General features: G+C 64.5%; 2 protein-coding genes across 28 annotated transcripts in view; one reads left to right on the top strand and one right to left on the bottom strand.

Moving 5' to 3' along the window:
- AHNAK2 (AHNAK nucleoprotein 2) overlaps positions 1-1,535 on the bottom strand; it is a 34,832-nt gene extending 33,297 nt beyond the window's left edge. For 18 of the 25 annotated variants that reach the window (XM_086708610.1, XM_086708630.1, XM_086708611.1 and 15 more), the window contains exon 1: positions 1,395-1,534. In XM_086708610.1, the coding sequence (XP_086564736.1) occupies positions 1,395-1,449 (55 nt within the window). In that variant the 5' untranslated portion in view covers positions 1,450-1,534. Of the gene's footprint in view, positions 1-1,394 lie in introns of all 25 variants that reach the window. The other 7 variants (XM_086708605.1, XM_086708603.1, XM_086708622.1 and 4 more) reach the window with 2 other exon arrangements.
- Positions 1,536-6,875: 5,340 nt separating this feature from the next.
- CLBA1 (clathrin binding box of aftiphilin containing 1) lies at positions 6,876-13,865 on the top strand. 3 transcript variants are annotated; one of them, XM_086708632.1, is made up of 5 exons: positions 6,876-7,402; positions 9,736-9,881; positions 10,751-10,880; positions 11,951-12,064; positions 13,061-13,865. In XM_086708632.1, exons 1-5 carry the CDS (start codon positions 6,893-6,895, stop codon positions 13,223-13,225), a joined length of 1,065 nt encoding a protein of 354 aa, XP_086564758.1. In that variant the 5' UTR covers positions 6,876-6,892; the 3' UTR covers positions 13,226-13,865. The 3 variants fall into 3 exon arrangements, with proteins under 3 accessions (XP_086564758.1, XP_086564760.1, XP_086564759.1); XM_086708634.1 differs by lacking the exon at positions 6,876-7,402 and adding an exon at positions 7,409-7,944; XM_086708633.1 differs by lacking the exon at positions 6,876-7,402 and adding an exon at positions 7,409-8,172.
- The last annotated feature ends 4,540 nt before the right edge of the window (positions 13,866-18,405 follow it).

Here is an 18,405-nt window from a genome sequence, read left to right as displayed (position 1 = left end):
AGGCAGGATGTGAGGGGTGGCCAGGGAACCACCAGGTCAAAGCAGAGAATGGAGGTCTCGGCTGGGGAGGGGTGCCCCAACAGGCCTTTTCAAGGCAGGAGGGAGGATGAGATGGCCTTAGACCCTGCATCTTGGGAGCCTCTGGGTAGCCTGTGAGCGGGGGGGGGGAGGGGGGGGGGCCGGCGGGGGTCCGGGGGGGGGTGGCAGAGGCCAGTGTGGAATGCTGGAGGCAGGGCAATGGCCCCTCCTTCCCTGTGATGCAGCAGATCCCCCAGGATGTGGGCTGGGGCCACAGTCAGGACGAGGGGGCCGGGGGCCATCATTGTCCCCCAGACAAGGGGGGCCCAAACAGGAGGTCAGCCGTGTTCACCAGAAGGGCCCATGGGGGCTCCTGCTGCAGCTGGAGGGGTGTGCCTAGGCCAAGGGGCCCCCAGAGCCCCTCTGTCTCAGCACACCACTGTCATCATCGACCTCTGTGACCCTGAGCGGTGGGGACCGGCCTGCACCATTGCAGCATGGCCCCAGCCCCCCCTAGATGGCAACTGGCCAGATGTCCTGGGTGTGGCTGCCGCACCACTGACCCAGAGCTGCAGGAACTGCCCCTGCCTCACCCCACCTTGCCCTGCAAGATGCTGAGACAGGCAACCTCTGGAACCAGACCTAGTGCGGGGACAGACAGGTAACAAAGAGCTCCTAGTTCCCATTCTGTGGCCAGAGGCGTGGGGAGTGGGAACCGCCCCATGGGCAACACCTGCCTTCCCTTGCCCAGCACTGGGCTACTCTGTGGCCTGATCTCTGACCGCACTCAGGCCCCTCGCCAAGCCTCAGACCTCGGGTCTAGCCCCCTCATTGCCACCACCTAGCCGGTGACCAAGCCACACAGAGGCCGCACACTGTGGACCCAGCCCAGCATGGGACTCTGGACCAAGGCCAACAGCCCTGACTCGGGGTCCAGCCAGGCTGCTCTTCCCAGAGCAGGTCAGAGGGCAAGCCTGACAGCAGCTCCCCACGCCTGGTCACCCACGGCCCCCACTCACGCGTGCGGCCCTCCCCAGGCGGCCGCCTCTAGGGACAAGACGACGTCCCAGAGGGTTAGAGCAGGGGGACAGTGGCAGAACGGAAAAGACAGACAGGGATAGTGTGTGACCGAGGCGGGGAGCGACAGAGTGAGTGGTAGGGATGAGTCAGCGAGCGACCCGGAGAGACGGAGTGAGCGGCAGAGACGGAGAGAGGCAGGAGAGAGGCAGCAGGAGGGAAGCAGCCCGAGGCGCAGGACCGCGCGCGAGAGCCCGGGCCGGTCCCCGAGGCGCCCCACCCCGACCCGCCCGGCGCGCGGCCCCGCGCGGAGCCCACCCTCCCGAGGGGAGCGGGCTGCAGGCGGAGAGGAGGCGCACCGCTGCCGGGGGCTCCGGGCCAGGTGGGCAGCACCATGTGGAAACAGTCGCACATCTCGGCGGCCGGGCGGTGCGGGCCGGCGGCGGCCCGTCGCGTCCAGTCGCTGGTCTCGGCTCCGGCGCGCGGGCGGCCGGGTAGCCGGCGGGCGCCGCGCTCTGCCTCCGCTGGCTGGCGCTGCCGCGGGCCGCGAGCCTCTGACTGCGGACGGAGCCGGCGCCCCGGGACCCCGCTGCCGCCCGGACCCCGCCCCGCCCCGCCCCGCCCGCGCCTCATTCAGCCCATTGGCTGCAGCCCTCCAGGCCCCGCCCCCTGGGACCCCGCGGCCTCCCGGACCCTGCCCCGCCCCCGCCCCATCCAGCCCATTGGCTGCAGCCCCGCAGGGCCACGCCCCCTCCCGACCCGGCCACGCCCCCCGGGACCCCGCCAGTCCCGACCCCTGCGGCGGGCCGGCCCCGCGCCCTCAGCTGGCCTTTCTGGGTCCAGACAGTGGACTCTGGGCCCCTGCCAGGGAGGGGGCTCCACACGCCGCGCCTAGGCTCCCGGACTGGACCCGCGCCCCGCAGTCTTACCTCCCAGCCCAGAGAAGGACATTTCAGCTGGGGGGCGGGGCGCCCTGGGGGCCATAGAGGCCGCGGGAGTCCCAGGAGACGAGGGGCGTGTGATGTGGCCTCACTGGCCCTGCCCTGGGGGCTCCCAGTCTAGAGGTGTGCTCTGCCGGCTAGCACGGTGTTGGGGGTGCATGGGGAGGGGTTCCTGGCAGGCTCCCAAGGGGTCAGTCTAAGCTAGGACGTCAGGAGTGCGGGAAGTTCAGTCCAGAGCCCGGAGTAGTGTTGTGCGCAGGGCAGGGTAAGAGAGCCCAGGCTAGCTCACAGGGCTGAGAATCAGGTGCCGTGGGGCAGGGGGCAGCAAGACTGGTCAGAGAGCTTTGAAAAGACCACCAGGGGCTGGGACGAGGGGCGGAGGGGGGGGGGTTGTCCCTGGGGACACTGCTGCAAGTCAGAAGCTCTGCAAGACAGTGGGGGCTGGGCCAGAGCAGCAACATGAGGAAGGAGACAAGGACCCAGGATGTTCCAGAAGCCGGCAGGGGGCCTGCTGAAGACTGGAGTGGGGTCGGCTGCGGGCTGGCCTGGGCTCCAGCTTGGCGTTGTGCAGGAGGAGGCTCTCCTCGGCCAATGAGCGGGGAGTGGAGAGGCCCAGGAGAATTCTGTTCCCACCAAGCGGGGAGGGAGCTGCAGTCCAGCCTGACCTAGACCTGGGGAAGGGCGCCTCAGAGGTGTGGGTCCTGCTGGGGCTGGGGCTGGGGGGCCTGGGCCAGCACAGACCCAGAGAAGCATAGCTGCCACCAAGGAGGACCATTCCTGCGGGCTTCCTAGGAATGGTGCTGGTGGTGCCGGGACAGACAGGTGGACGTGCACACACACACGCACACACATGTGTCGAGATGACACACGTACTCACACTAATACACAGTCACGGATCTACTTGGTATGTCCCTGTGCACGGAGACGGGCACACGCCCACGCCCACACATACACCCATGTACCCGTTCGGGCCCATGTGCCCGGATGTGCACAACAGGACACAGACACGCGCACGTGCACTCTACTCCCGGACTCACGCAGCCAGTGGGGCCCAGGTGAGCCTGCCCGGCAGGATGACTCATGCACGCCAGTTCCCGCTAGCCAGGCCGCAGCTGGGCAGCCTTCCAGCAGCGGGTCACACAGGCACGCGCATCGCTTCTGGGAAGAGGCTCTGGCAGCCTCCCATCCATTGAGCCCATGCCACAGTGGGGCACAGCCCTGTCCTCCAGGTGCAGACCACGGGCTGTGGGTCTCCCCTTTCTTGCCCCGGTGTTTTGTCCTGGGCTGGGCAGCATTGCCCTGGAGCCAGGGACCCTGTGCTCTCCTCTCTTCCTGAGGTCCTGCCCTGCCCTGTCGCTCATGGGTGCAGGGAGGGAGTGCTGTTTGTGTCCCTAGTGTGTCCAGCATCTGTCCAGATCTGTTGGGATCTCAGCCTGCCTGCCTGTCTGCGTATGTGAGTCTGGCTGTGGGGGCCTGGGAACAAGGGAGCGGTCTTGAATAATCAGGGACCTTGGGGTACAGACCCAGCTCTGTGTTCCCCTGCTCCATTGGGTGAGTGACCTTGGTAAAGTCGTGTGGACCCTGGGTCCCTGTCCAAATGAGGTGGTCTCGTTCCATGTGACATGTCCTGATTATCCAGCACAATGCATGTGGGGCTATGGTGGCTCTTACCAGCTGTGTGGGGGAGGGGATGACGGGGCCCTGGGTGGGGAGGCCAGGAGGCTGCCCTGCCTAAGCAGAGGCCAGGAGGAGGGTCCCACTTGGCCCCCAGCTAGCCCCTCTGCAGGCGGGTGGTCCTTGGGACCCCTGACCGGCCAGGGCCTGGGGGAGACTGGGGCCACTTCTGCCCTTGGCCTTGGTGGGGGCTGGGTGGCTTACACTGTCACCCTCAGGCCTTGCTCACTCTGCAGCAAGGGAGTTGGCTCGGCATTGGCTCAGGGCCCCAGATTCAGGGTGGGGGTGGACAGGACACCCCTGCTCCAGAGGCTTCCCCCTCCCCTCTCCTGCCTGCTCTCAGCGGAGAGCTGACTTCACCTGTTATGCTCACTCCCGCACACTCCCCTGGGCCCCCTGTGGGCCCCACTTCACCTCTAGGAGGGCCTGGCCCCTCAGCTGTGTGCACCAGTGATGGCGAGCTGCCCCTGCAGACAGGGAGACGGCCCACACACTGGCCCTCAGCCACCCAGGGCCAGCCCGACTGGGCCCCACTTCCCCAGGCCCAGTCCCTCCTCCCACCTGCCGACGCCTCAGAAGCCCCAGCCTGGCCCCAGGATCACAGGGGAGACAGGGGAGGACGCTGCCCAGGCAGAGCCCGGGAAGCCCAGCCTTGCCGCTCCCCCCATTCCCCGCCTGTCCCTGCCCCCCAGCCAAAGCCTGGCTGTGAGCCTGCCGCAGAGCCCTGAGCTGCCAGGAGCTGCTGTCGTCACGCCCAGCTACCGCCCCGTCCTGATGGCCCCGCTGGGGACCGATGCCCTGCTGGGGAAGGCCACGGCAGTTGGACACAGCTCAGAAATTGCTGTCCTCCCACCAGCACGGCGTCTCGGGCTCAACTCATAGCCACCCCCGGCCCAGACGCGGCCCCACGTGGCATCTGAGGGTCGGGGTGGCGGGGGACGTGGTGGTTCTGCAGCGACCCACGGTCTCTCCTGCTGGCCACACGGGCTCCACCTCCTCCCTGGGACCACCGCACCGGGGACACTGGGGGCCACGCCTCGGCCCTGGCCCTGGCCTGCCAGTCAGGGTTCTCAGGCTTGCCTGCAGCCTCCCGAGGCTGGGTACCTGGGAACCAGAGCCTAGGATGCAGGGCACCGGTGGGGCCGGGATGAGGAGTCGTGGCTGCCGGCTCCACAGGCTTAGCCCCTCAGCAGAGTTCGCTCCTCCTGGTTGGCTGCTCTCCGAGCCTCTCTGGTGGGCAGGGAGGCCCAGAACATCAATGATTGATGTCTCCTTGCGGCTGCCGCAGTGCCATAAACAAAAATAGCTCTGCCGTTGTCCCTGCCCTGGCCCGGCCCAGCCCAAGAGGCACGACTGGGTGGTGGGACATCTAGGACCCTGTCGGCCACCATCTGCCCACCCCCCATCCGGTCCTGATACAGGTGGGAGCAGGGGAACTTCGGGTCTGCTGACCCCTGGCCTCTAACTGCCTCAGCCTCCCGCAAGCTGAGTGCCTGCTCCAGGCCTGGGGGCAGGTGGCCTCCTTGAGGTCCAAAAACCCCAGAGAAGCAGGACACCCAGGTGCTTCCGGGGGCAAGGGACGCCTCCCCATCTTCATCAGGCAGTGCTGCGAGGCACACGATACCGTGGGGCTCCGGGCCAAGTGGAGGCTGGCCCCTTCCTCCTGAGGCTTAGCTTGGTGGTGGAGAAGCTGTCCACCACTCCTGTTCAGCGGGGCTGGAGATCAGGGGTGGACGGAGGTGTCCGAGAGGAGGTGGGGGGGGCACACAGGCTCTTCCTCCTGACCACACTGCACCCAACCCCTCCGCTACCCTCCAGGGAGTCCTGCTTGTGTCTCCTGCACGCCTACTTTAAAGGCACTACGCTCCCTCTGACCAGTCTCCCCAGCAGGTGAGCCTTTGAAACTTGAACAGAAGCTGCCCCACCCACCCAGCTGGAGGCCTGGCCCACAGCCTGTGCCCCCACGTCTCATGCCCCGCCTGCCTGGACACTGGCCTGAGTAGCCAGGGGCCACCTGTCAGCACCTGGGTTGCACCCCCCTCCCCCACCGCCGAGCACCCAACGGCGAGTCCCCTCTGCCACCTCCTGAGTCTCGGCTCCCCCAAGGCAGCACCTTTTTAGTAGCCAGGGGTCACCGGATATATTAGTCTCCCATGACTGCTGGAAAAAATAACCACACAGTGGCTTAAACCAACCTGCATTTATTCCCTAACGGTTCCAGGCCTCGGTGGGACTGCGGTCCTCCTGGGGGGGGGGGGGTTCAGGGGAGGTCCAACTTCCTTGTCCCATTCAGCTTCGAGAGGCTGACCGCATCCCTGGGTTTATAGCCCTGCGTCATTCTGGCCTCTGCTTCTGTCTCTCCATTTTCTCAGACTCCCACCCTCCTGCTTCCTATACTTGTAAGGACGTCGGCCTCAACAGCATGATCCAGGACTATCTCCCCATCTCAAAAGCCTGAATGTAATCGTGTCTGTAAAGTCCCTTGTGCCTCGTAAGGTCCCAGATTCACAGGCTCTGGGCATCAGGACGTGCACACCTGCGGGAGGCGTTATTCAGCTACCACGCCGGGGAATGCAGACCAGCCCGCCTGCACCCTGAAGCTCACTGTGTCTTCCTCGGTCTTCACTGAGGTCCACACAGGGTGCGGGAAACTGCTGAGCTTAGAAGAGCTGGTCCCAGCCCCAGCAACACTTCTCACTCAGGCCTTTGGGCCTGGGCCTCAGTTTCCCCACCTGTACACGACGGCACCACTTCTCCTATCCCTCTCCAGTTGCCTGGACTACGAGCACGGCAAGGACAACGGATGAGGGGGGTCCACGCAGTGGGTACACGGCAGGAGTGCCTGGGATCAACATTGTCCCCGGGGTGACGTCGAGGCAGAAGAGCTGGCATCTGGTCACGTTCCCGCAGGGTCATCAGGTAGGTGTCTGTCCAGAGCTGGGCAGTCTGACTGCATCGCATGCACACTGCATTGCTGGCTCAGGGGAAGGGAGGGGACAGGAGGCTGCAGCCCAGAGGTCAGGTATGATCTCATCTGGTAATTTTCAGAATTAAAACTTCAATAGCTAGGCTGGGAAGGACCAGGGAGAGCGGGCGACTCATGCAAACAGGACAGGGCCCAAGGAGGTCACAGGGTGGAGAAACGTGGGGGGGCGGGGGGACTGGGGAGCGCGGTGAGGCTCAGGCATCTGATGATGGCGCTGGGGAGGCTGGAGTCAAGCTGACTCACCAAGGTGGGTGTCATGAGCCTGGGGTGGGGTCAGATGGGGACTGGCCTGGCCTGCCTGGGAGGGGCTGGCGGGAGGGCCAAGCTGGCCCCTCGGTGCCCCTGCCCCGGGGCGGGAGGCAGCAGGAGGGGCAGGCTGTCCAGGCCCCACACTGGGCCTGCTGTGCCCGGTGATGGCGTCGCTCCTCCGGCCCGCAGGCGGCGGATCCCCACGCGCCCTCACGCTGGGGGAGCTAGGCTCTGGGATTCGGGGGTCGGCCGGGCGGTGGAGACGGCACCCCCGCGGGTCCGGAATCGGGGGCACCAGAGACGCCGTGCCGCTCCAACTGAACCGAGGACCCTCCTCGTGGGAGGCCAGGGGCCGGGCGGACACGGCGCAGGCGCAGCGGCGGCCAGGCGGGGCGGTGACGTCACGGCGGCGGGCGCCCGGCGCGGGGGCTGGCGCGTTCCGTTGCCGGGCAACGGGCAGGCGTGGGGACGACGGACGGCCGCCGCGCGCGCAGGCAGAGGCGGCGGAGCGGCCGAGGTGGGCTGCAGGCCGGACCCTCGCGGGGACCCAGGGCCCCGCGCCGCCCCCGCTCTCGGGGACTCCTGTGCTCCGGGACACGCCGCTGCGCTGGACCGGCCGCCCGGGCGCGTGCAGGAGGAAGCCGGGCCGCGGCTTCGGCCCCTGCCCCCGGGCGGCTTGTGTCGGTCCCACAGCGACGCTGGCCACACAGCAGGCCTCCCGCGCTGCCGAGGAGGCCCCGGCGGCCCCCGGCCCCCGCCCGGTGCAGCGCTGGGCAGCCCCGGCACGGCGGTGTGGGTGTCTCCCCGCGGCGTCTATGCGGGCCCGGCGGCGCCGAAATGCAGGGCCAGCGGCGGCGGGGGGCAGGGCCCGGTCACGCGCCCCCTGTCTGCGGGTCTCCGCGCGCGGGCAACGAGGGAGCGGGCGAGGTGTCCCTCTACCGGGCTTCTAGAGACAGCGGGGCCAGCCCCGCGCCCGGGAGGCGGAGAGGAGCGGGGGCGCAGTGCGTGAGGAGCGCCCCCAGGACCTCCGGGGGCGGCGACGGCGTTTCCGCCTGCACGGTCAGCACTCCGGACCCTGGGGAGCACAGCAGCGCCTGGGGGGAGTTCGAAGGCTTTCAGGAATCTTCAGCCAAGTCTCCACACTTCTCCCAACCCTTTGAACTCCCGGACAGACACGCGGGACGCGGGCTGCAGAGCGCGGCCTCCACTCCAAAGGAGCGGGGTTCTGGCCAGCCTCAGCGGGGCGGGCCTGGGGCGGCCGGGACCCCCGGCACCTCCGCCTCCGAGGTATTTCTGCCAGTCCCCGTGTCCGCCGCCGCCGTGTGGCACAGCGAGCGCTCTACACGCCGCCGGCCTCCAGCTTCAGTGGGCTGGCCAGGCAGGAGGCCTGTTTCTCTCTTGGCCTTCGTCCTTGGCTGGCTGGCCTCCTGACACAGGGAAGGAACGAGGCTGCAGAAGGGGACCGCGCCTGGGGGGACTCGGGAACTGGGCCGCTTTCTGTGCCCACCCGTCCGGGGTCGGGCACATCGGCCTCGTCTTGCCTCCCCCCTCCTGAGGCCTCTACGATCCGTGTGCCCACCGTCCCCTCCTTAGGCCTCCAACATCCGGCTGCCCTCAACCCGGCTGTGCTTTCCTGGCCTCAGGTCGGGCACTTGGGAGAGAGTTTTTTTGTCTCGGCTGTCAGTCTGCCTGTTTAGACAGCATCACCAAGGGTCATTTGCAGTCTGTGTGACGATCCGGTGCTGGGGATGGCCCGGAGAGCCCAGGCCTCATCCCCTGGGCGCCCTGCTCTGCCCTTCCCGACCTGACCACCAGGTCTACCTTTTCTGTGACTGCATCTCATGCGGCTTTTTCTTGTTTTCCTCTTCCTCCCCTGGCTTCTCTTCCTCTACAGTCTCTTCCCAAGGGCTAACCCTGGATTCCACGAGAACAGAGGGAGTAAGATGAAGAAGGGACCAGAGGAAAGGTTCCACTGGTTCTGGGGACGAGCTGTGTGTTTCCCGAGCAGCTGGGCTCTCCCCAGCCCCTGACGGGCCCCTTTGTGCATGGGGCCCGCTCTGCTCACCACTTGTGTTGGAAACAGGACTTGTGTTCCAGCGTGATTAATAGGTCAGGGAACAATCTGAGGATAGTGTGAACTTTGCAGGAGACGCTAGGTGAATGCAGAAAACCACCCCACTGACCTCAGTATATACACCGTGCGCACGCACATCTCCAACAGCTCTCTGGGTTCCCGGCCCTGTCGGCTTGCACCCCCGCCCTCGCCCCCAGCCTCCCAGCGTGCACACCTGTCACTTCCTGCCGGATTTCAGACAGCCCTCATTTCAGGGCTTCACGCCCTGACCTTTCCAACCTCAGATCATCTCCCAGGAAATGCCACATTACTGTCGTGCGGGTAGATTTCCCAGCCAGTTAACATGCGGGAAACACATTTTTATGAGTGCCTCTTTCTCACGTGTCTGACGAAGCTTGAGTGTTGTGCCCTAATCTTGCTGTCCCACACCCCATGGGAACAAGCGTGTCCTGTTTTGGTAACAGTAATGGTACAATCGTTACACGTTTCATTTACGCCAAAATTATGTATTTGGTATAAGGTGATGTAATGTATTTTTTCTAGTCTTTTTTTTGTTGTTGTTGTTAATTTATTTTTTAGAGAGAGAACACGGAAGGGGCAGAGAGAGAGAATTCCAAGCAGACTCTGCACCATCAGTGTGGAATCGATGTGGGACTCGAACTCATGATCCGTGAGATCATGACCTGAGCTAAAGTCAGATACTTAACCGACTGAGCCACCCGGGCACCCTGTAATGTATCTCTTCTAACGTCCATGTGTTTCTCTCTTCTTTTCAGCTCATTCTCAGCTATGAGGATGTTTTCAGGTTTGCTTTTCAGGAAGTACCAGTCCAGCAGGCAACTGAAGGTGTCTCCCCCTTAGACCGCATCTTAGAAATGAGCAGTGAGGGAAAACCTGGCTGTGGACCTGGACACACACTGTGGTAATGAACTTAAATTGCAGCTGACATTTCTCATGGCAACTCTGAGTTTATGCTTCTGGTTGATAAAGTGGACCTTTATCGGGAGCCCGTCTCTCCTGAAGTCCCCACAACCTTGCGGCCATGGGGCCCTCCCGGACAGAGGGGCATGTGGGTTGATGCTCTGGCCACGGTCCCTTCTCTCAGACCCACGTGTGGCCCCCTCCATCCCCATCAGCTCACCCGGGGCAAGGCGGGCCGGCGAGTGCCAGCTCCTGATGCCTCCCTGCACATGCTGGGGGTGCGGAAAGGACGGGGGCCTGGGCCGTGAGCACAGGGGCCTCCTGGGTGACCTTCGAACTCCCCCCAGGCGCTGCTGTGCTCCCCAGGGTCCGGAGTGCTGACCGTGCAGGCGGAAACGCCGTCGCCACGTGGACGGCACGTGGTGGGGGGATGGCTCGTGACCGTGGACGGTGCGTGAGAGACACCCAGGGGTTCATCCTCTGAGCGTCGCTCTGCCCCTGGTTTTCGAGTGTCTCTGTGGCACCCAGTGCCGCTCGCGGTCCCCCAGCTGCTGAGGAACAAAACCAGAGGAGCACCGGGCTCTAGGAGCTTCCACCGCTTGGAGGAGACACTGAGTCGTGACGAGAAGTCAGGCAGCACCAGGGGTGTGCTCTCAGGGGAGAAATAAAGCAGGAGAGGAGGGAAGGCGTGCCGGGTGTCCCCGGGGTAGCAGGTGTTGGCTGAATAAATGCCCGGTGACACGGCCTGGTGTTTCTGCAGGGGACACTCTGCTCTCAGGATTTTCAAAGGTCCACTGCCCGTCTTTGCTTTTCCTCTGAAGGCTTTCTTGTTACCTTTCAATTAATTTAATTAATGCATTTCTTTTCCAGTTCTGAGTCCAGGAGGCTCTGGGGAGCTCTTCAGGACACAGATAGCACATCCACTTCCCGATGGCTCTGGAGCGAGTCCCGGTTTCAGGAGAACTTGCTGCTCGTTCTCGGAATGGACGCTGCCCGGAAGGTGATGCGGGTGTAGCTGTGACTCCGGGGGTGCGGCTGGGCTCCGCAGCGACCTGGCAGGCCATCCTGAGGCCACGGCCGGGGGGGGTAGGGGACCTTGTCGCCAGGAAACAGCAGGTGGGAGAGAAGACTCACTGGTTTCCAGCACGGTGGGGGGAGTGTGGAACCCAGGCAGGGAAGGGGCGAGGTGGGTCAGTTCTTCGGCATTAGGCACCTGCCCTGCGCCAGGCTGACGGATGTCCCCGCGCGGCCCAGCCCTCGCCGCGCAGTGAGGAGGGGCTGTGGCAGAAGGCGATGACACACACAGCGTGGTGGGGGGGCGGCAGGCGGGTGGGGGGGGGGCTCCCCTTGAGGAGGAGAGGGTGGAGGAGGGGGCTGGAGCTGCGGCCTGAGCACAGCAGGCAGAGGTGTGAGGTTAGCCACCAGGTGGGGCCCTCGCACCTGAGCTGGGAGCCAGCAAAGCTGGAGCGGAGGGGTGGCAGGGGAGAGGCTGGCGAGGCCTGGGCTGCAGCGGGAGGGCCGGCTGCGAGTGAGCCGAGACGCAAATCGCAGCAAGACCGATCTTTTGGCAACGGACTGGGCAGAGACGCTTTTCCGTTTTTACGTGTTATGAAAATGTTCAAACGCAGGAAACCTAAAAGGGGCTCGCAGGCCTCAGCGAAGACAGGGCCTTGGGACCCGAGGCTGTCCTGGCCGAGGGGCCTCGTGGGGCCGGCCAGGAGGGAAGCGAGGGGCCCCGAGGCCACCCTGGGGCTGTGTTCGTGCGAGGAAAGCGGCCAGGAAGCCGGGGAGGGGGGCGGCCTCCTGAACCGGAGGCTCCGAGGTGGGACAGCTCCAGGGCTGGGGGCTCACCCTGGAGGTGGCGAAAGACTTGACTTGAGGAGGTGGAGGGGCCCTGCAGTCCTGGGGGGACAGGGTGGCCCTGGGCCGGGTGCCAGCAGGATGGGGACCAAGTCACCATGTGGCAGTATTCCAGTGCACTGTGCCAGAGGGCTCTGAGTTACCAAAGAGAAAGAGCAAAGTGGCCTTTTAGCTTCCTTCTCGCTGGCTGACACTGGTTTGCCTCACCAGGACCTTTCTGGAGACCTGGGTCACGTTCCAGAACGTTCCGACCTCCAAGAGCCTGAAGAACTAGGTGTGCGCACCGTCTGTGCGCAGCCCTGCGGGGCCCTGGTCCACACCCAGGTGAGCCGGCCCCCTGGACAGGCCGTGGGCCGTGCTGGCCGCGTGGGTGTGTGTTGGCACTTCCCACCTAAGTGCCGCAGGCTCGTGAGAAAGGCGCGTTCCCACAGTCTGGGCAGGTGCGGCCGGTGGGGGCAGGTCTCCCGGGGGAACTGGAGGGCGGCGGGTGGCCGCAGGGAAACCACAGGACTGCCAGGCTCCACTGGGCGACGGGTTGGGGGGAGGGGGGAGGGGGGCGCGGCCAAGCGGTGGGGGGGGCGGGGCTAAGCCTTTCCTGGGAGTGAGGGCGCCGCTGCTCTCCTCCCGGTACCAAGAGCTGGGGCACCGGTGGGGTCAGCTCGGCAGGCCCCCGGCCCCAGGCGGGCAGCGGCACACGGGGGACAGTGCGTGCCGGGGAGGGTCGGGCTGCTGCGCGGACGCTGGGAGGGCAGGATGGAGCGCGGGAGAGGGCGCTGTCGCCTGGTCGCACGGGCCATCTGCAGCAACGCCCAAGCACGCTGGTCGACCTGCTCTTTGGAAAATGCCACAGGGCAGGAGGCAGGGACCATCTTACGGCAGCAAGACATAGAAGCTTCCGCAGCGGCACCGCTCACAGTAGCCCGCACGTCCGCAGCAGGTGCAAGGGGAGGTTCACAGACGCTGCGGGAAACGGGCGGGAAGGGCCCGACACACAGCACAAGGGCCTTGTGACCCCTCGTAGGAAACGGGCCCATGGCTGCTTGGGGGGGGGGCCACGGGCTGGGGTCGTATTATCGCTCGGGTCGAGGAGGCCCCATGTGGCCCTGGCCCCGGCACACAGCCCGGCCGTCCTCCCGGCGTGGTGCCCCATTTGCTCTGCGGGAAGCCGGGGAGCTGTCGGCGGCGTCCCGTGCGCGTTCACGTTGACCGGGTGAGGACGGGAGAGAACGCCCCGCGGGGCGGGGCGCAGCAGGCCGGCCCCCGGGACAGCGCGTCCGCTGGCCCTTCCACACCCTGACCGTGCCCCTCCTCCCACGCCAGCTCTCGGGGCCCTCCGGCGGCAGACAGGGGAGCCTGACTGCGTGGAGCCTCTTTCTGAAGACCCCCTTACGCAGCAGCGGCCCGTACATCCCAGTTCCACGGAAAAAGAAGATTTTCAGTCCACGTAACCTAAAAATGACCTTGTTTAATAGTAACGTTTGCTAAGATGGGAGTCCTTGGTATTTTTATGAGAAAGTTTGCATTTTCTTACTGGCTCGGTTTGCTACTGGAAACCAGAACTATTTTGTGGGGGAGTTTCTCAAACCCCAAGTCGGTTTCCTGGGATCCCTGTGCAAACCACTCCCGCGCCTACTGGCGCACGCTGGGGTCTGACCGCTTCAGGAGTATGTCCTTCTGCAGAGCTGTCCCCAACAGGAAGGAGGCGCCCTGCGCCCCCCAGGAGCTCCGCCCCAGCCTCACATGAACCTGGGTGGCACTGGGGGTCCTCTGCCTGGTGAGGGACCCCAGGTCTGGCTGCCGGCGTAGCACTGCGGGGGGCGCACCGGGGTGGCCTGGCTCTCGGTGGGGGGGTGTCACCAGGAGACAGCCGTCCCGGCGCCCAGGAAGCCCTGAGTGTGTTTCGGGCGCACCTTGGGCAGGGCCCACGCGGCAGGAAAGCCAAGCCATGGTCTCCCCAGAGCCCCGTGAGTGCTCACCTGGACTACTGCCATCCAGCGGCCTCTCTCTACGTCGGCCCTCCTCTCCAACCCCGAGCAAGCGAGCGTTCTCTGGATCTGGCAGAGGCGCTGAGTTTTGTAAAATTTTATCAAATAAAATGGCCTGGATAAGCCCATGTTCTCGCTGATTCATCTGCTGTGTGGGTCTGTTGCCAGAGTCCTGTCATCTCAGCCTGTGCCTGCCCGGAAGCCCCGGCCCCGTCCCTCTGCAGAGGCCTGGGGACCCCAGGCTGGCAGAGAGGACCTTTCTGTCCCTCCAAGGCCACACTTGTGGCCGGGAGACCACAACAGGGGGCTGGCCTCAGATGCCAGCTCCGTCAACCCAGGTGTCAGACCCAAAGAGTGACGCCGTGGGGACACACTGACCGGCAGATGTCACCTGTCACAGGGAGGACCAGCACAGTGGGTCCTTGGCCACCCTCCGCCAGACTGCATGTGGTTTTGAGGTTCATGTTAAGGGGTAACAGTTTTGTTTCTTTTTAGTGCCATATGTCTGGGAATCTGCCCTGATTTTTTATTTTCAGCCAGAAAAAGGCACAAGTGTTCTCACACTGCTTTCACCAAAGGGCAGAACCACCTTGGGGCCTCCTGGGGCCTTGCCGTCATCTCCAGCCTCTGGTTAAAGTCAGACCTGAAGCTAAAATAGGCCATTCTGTGTCCTGCCTCCTGCCACCCAGAGTCCCTCTCAGACGCGGGCACTGAACCCCCCATGGCTGCCCCCCGCCCCACTGCCGGTAAGCCAGCGCCTCACAGACCTCAGAAAAGTGACCGCCCCGAGCCCCAGCCAGCCCAGCGTCCGGCTCCCCGAGCCAGAGGGACGGCTGTCCCTGTCCCTCGGTCCGCGTGCAAGCGGACACCAAGTTTGGCTCTGGTTCCCTGTCCTGATGTCTGGCCAGTCTGCTCAAGCTGGGGGCCTGGTGAGCCGGGAGGGTCAGTGCGGACCGGTCCCCTGACTCAGGGACACCCATCCCAAGAGGCTGCCACTGTCACCCTGACCAGAACATGCCCCGTTAGCTACACAGTCAGGGTTCAAAATAATCACAGAGCCGAGGACACACAGGAACCTACGTTAATTAAATTGGGTGCCCCCAGGGGCGGGGCAGGACCCTGGGGTGGCTGACCCGGCCTGCTGGCGGAGTCTGGGGTCTCGAGGGCCAGCACCCAGTAGGTCTGCGGCTCAGCCCTCGCGGAGGGCTCGCAATGGTTAAGAGTGGGTGTAAGGGGGGGGGGGGACAGCCTGCAGAAAACCCCCAAGTAGAAGCCAGCCTCTCAGAAGTGGGGGCCGGAAACCGAGAGCCCCCTCTGGGAGGAGTGGCGGGGCCGGGCCCTTGCCCTGGGCGAGGGTGGTCCACCAGGGCCAGGAAGAGCAGCGGGGTGGATGGACCTGGGACGGGGGCAGAGAGAGCGTCCGGTGATCTGAGGTCATGGCGGCCCGGCTCGGAAACAGGCTGACGGCCAGCGCCTCACCGGTGCTGCCCTGTTGCCACCTCGAGGCCCGGGCGACACTCACCGAGCTGCCACGGGGCCCAGACCCAGCCGAACGGCAGGTGAGGAGGACACGCCCCGCCAGGAACCTGTCGGGCTATGAGACATTCCAGTCTCTGCTCCCCTCATCCAAACGCCCGGCACTGGGGAAAACCTCGGAAGACGATCCAAATGCAACAAAACCGTGATCCCCAGTCAACGGGAGCAGAAGCAGAGAGGGCCCAGGCGGGCAAAGCCAAAGACCGGAAAATAAGAAGAGGCGGGGATCCGGCGGAAAAGCGGGCCACACGCGAAAGACGTGGAAATGATCAAACGGAAGAATGGAGATGCCAGAAACGAAGGCCGTGACCTCGAGGGTGAGTCCTTCTGCAGGAGGGCCCAGCGAAGACGGGTCACCGGGAAACATCCGGGCAGGACGCAGACCACAGTGGGGAGGAAGACAGAACGGAGTGTCCGGGGTCTGCGGGGCGGACCAGGAGCCAGAGCCAAAGGGGAGATATATTCGAGGATTTAATGGCCAAGAACTTTCCCGCAGGGAGGACGCGGGCGGGCTCCTCAGGTTAAACTGAATGAGGACGGAGGTGCGGCACCCAAACGGGGCGGCGGGAGGGACAGCTTGGAGGGGACGGCCATCGTGCGCGCGCGCATCAGGGAACGAGGCCAGCGTAAGAGCCACCGGCCAGGCTGTCACGTCAAAGTGCCGGAGAGAGAGCTGTGGGCTCAAGGAACGGACATGGCAGCAGAAGCCACCCAAACGGGGAGCGGCGACGACTGGAGCCAAGGCCCGTGCTCGACACGGACACACAGGAGGTGACCGGCAACCCCCCCCTCCCCCCCCCGCCAGCCAGCAGGACAGACCCTCTCCGACCCCGTGCTCCACTGCCGGACCCGAGCCGGGCAGAGCGGCGCCGGTCCCTTCCCGCGCGAACCGCCACCAATCGGTCCCCGCAGTTCAGGTGCATGCGGCACCCCAGTGACGGAGCTCCGCGTTGCGGGGGCCGGTGTGGAGGAATTAGTGTCTGTCTCCTCACCGCCACACGGGGTTGCGGTTCTGAGGTCTAGGATGTACTCACCGGCAAGATGTCTCAACATCTCACATCTGCTCTAAGAGTCTTTGAGGAAAAAGCAGAGAACGAAGGTGGCAACCGGTCGCCACTGGCAACAGGCACAGAGGCCGCCGGCCCCCCGACTCGAGGGTGCGTCCTGTCCTCCAGGAAGGCCTTCCTCCGCTTCCTCTGAGACTCCCGTGGCCCCCCTCAGGCCCCTCCCGTCGCCGGGCCCCCCAGAGCGTGCTGTCCGCACGAAGGAAGACAGGGGGCCGAGGCCCGGGCTCTGGGCCCCGAGCGCAGGATGCAGGCGGCTTCCGCGACACGGGGACCAGACGGGCGGGAGGTGTCCTACGGGACGGGCAGGCGCCAGGGGTGACACCGTGTCTCAGCTGCGTCTCAGCGGCTCGGGCGCTAGAACAGTTCCTTCCGGCAGGGCTGGAGGCTGGAGACCCGCGGGGCTGCCCTGGTTCACGGCCAGCCGACTTCACCCCTTCACCGTGCGCCTCCAGGGCGGGGGGGGGGGGCAGCGGGAAAGCACCTCCCAGAGGCCCCTCCTGACGCCATCACACCGGGGGTTAGGCTTCAACATATGAATCTGGGGGACACGAACAACAGTCCAGGACAGAAAAGCAAACCCCAAGCCACCCCCAGGGAATCACCCACTGTGTGCCTCGACCAACAGGCACACACACGTGCACACACACACACACGTGCATGCACACGTGTGCACGCTCACCAGGGTGACCCCCGTACCCACTGGGCGGCCCCCACAGCATGGCCATGGGGCAGGGAGCTCACCCACGTCTCCGTCCTCACCATGAGGCCTGGGCTTTGGGCACACAGGCTCCTGCTACAGAACTAGGCCAGGCCCCTGATATTGCCCCACCCCTGACCTTGGGGTAGGTGAATCCTGGGACACAGGGTCAAGAGGCACCCCCTTCATGAGGGCGCGTCAGGCCACAGGCCACTGACTCAGGGTGCCCGGCAGCTGCTGGGGGCCACTGTGGACCCAGGCTCCTCTCCTTGTTTTCCTGCTCTCCCTGGGAGGATGGGCTGTCCAGCATCCAGTGTCTTGGTGCTGATGACGACCTCCCTGACCCAGAGCGCAGAGCTGCACGGACAGGTGGGGTGAACACAGCAGCCTGAGCGTGCTGCGGTCCCCACACCTTCCTTCTGCACGTGACCATGTCCGCACTGGCGCTTACAGGCCCGGAGTCCTGCATTTACATTAGGTCCGTCCTCGGCAACCAGCCACCTGCCTCTGGTCCTCAGCGGAGAAGCTCAGGTGCTTCTAGGGCAGTCGGGGTGTCCACCAGCATGACTGGGATGACCGAGGGCCAGCACCCCCCCCCCCACTTGGCCCTGCCCAGGACAGCCAGGCCACCAAGCACCAGGAGGGAGCCTCTGGAACGAGAGCGGCACCTGGGAGACCATCAGAAGAGCAAAGGGGAAAAGGGTGCCGGGAAGAGCTGGGAGTTCAGGGTTAGCGGTCAGTGAGGTGGGGGCCCCGAAGGCCCTGCTTGGCTCCTCCCCTGGAGCGCACCATGGTCCACATTTTCAGAAAATGCTACACTTTCGAAAGTGGGAAGACAGACACTGCAACTACTACCAAGACCGAAAAATAAAGAAATGATACAGGGGCGCCTGGGTGGCTCAGTAGGTTGAACGTCTGACTTCGGCTCAGGTCACGATCTCAGTTTGTGGGTTCAAGCCCCACGTCGGGCTCTGTGCTGACAGCTCAGAGCCCGCAGCCTGCTTCGGATTGTTTGTCTCCCTCTCTCTCTTGCCCCTCCCCTGCTCACTGTCTCTCTCACTCAAAAATAAACGTTAAAAAAAAATGCTATAAAGACACAAAATACTAGTTAACCTTAAAAATAAAACTGCCAGTTATTTTATCAGCAAAAGATGGATCTACCTGGGAATAACAGAATTTCAGTACAACGCAAGCAAGCTCTCCCCCAGAGCCAAAAGCAAACCCCGCGATGGGAAGGATGCCATTTTAGAGAGGAGTGGCAGGTGGGACGGACTGTTGTAAGCAAAAAATCCATTGGAGTAAACTGGGAAGTATAAAGTGGGAAGTATTGAGGTTTCTCATTGGCTGAGCTGGGACAGTCTCTCATTTGCTGGGCTATGA

The sequence above is a fragment of the Puma concolor genome, chromosome B3, assembly GCF_028749965.1.
Source record: "Puma concolor isolate L17-30 chromosome B3, mPumCon1.1.hap2, whole genome shotgun sequence".
Lineage (NCBI taxonomy): Eukaryota > Metazoa > Chordata > Mammalia > Carnivora > Felidae > Puma > Puma concolor.
The sequence above is the reverse complement of the archived record's forward strand: the minus strand, read 5'-3'. Positions and strand labels throughout refer to the sequence as shown.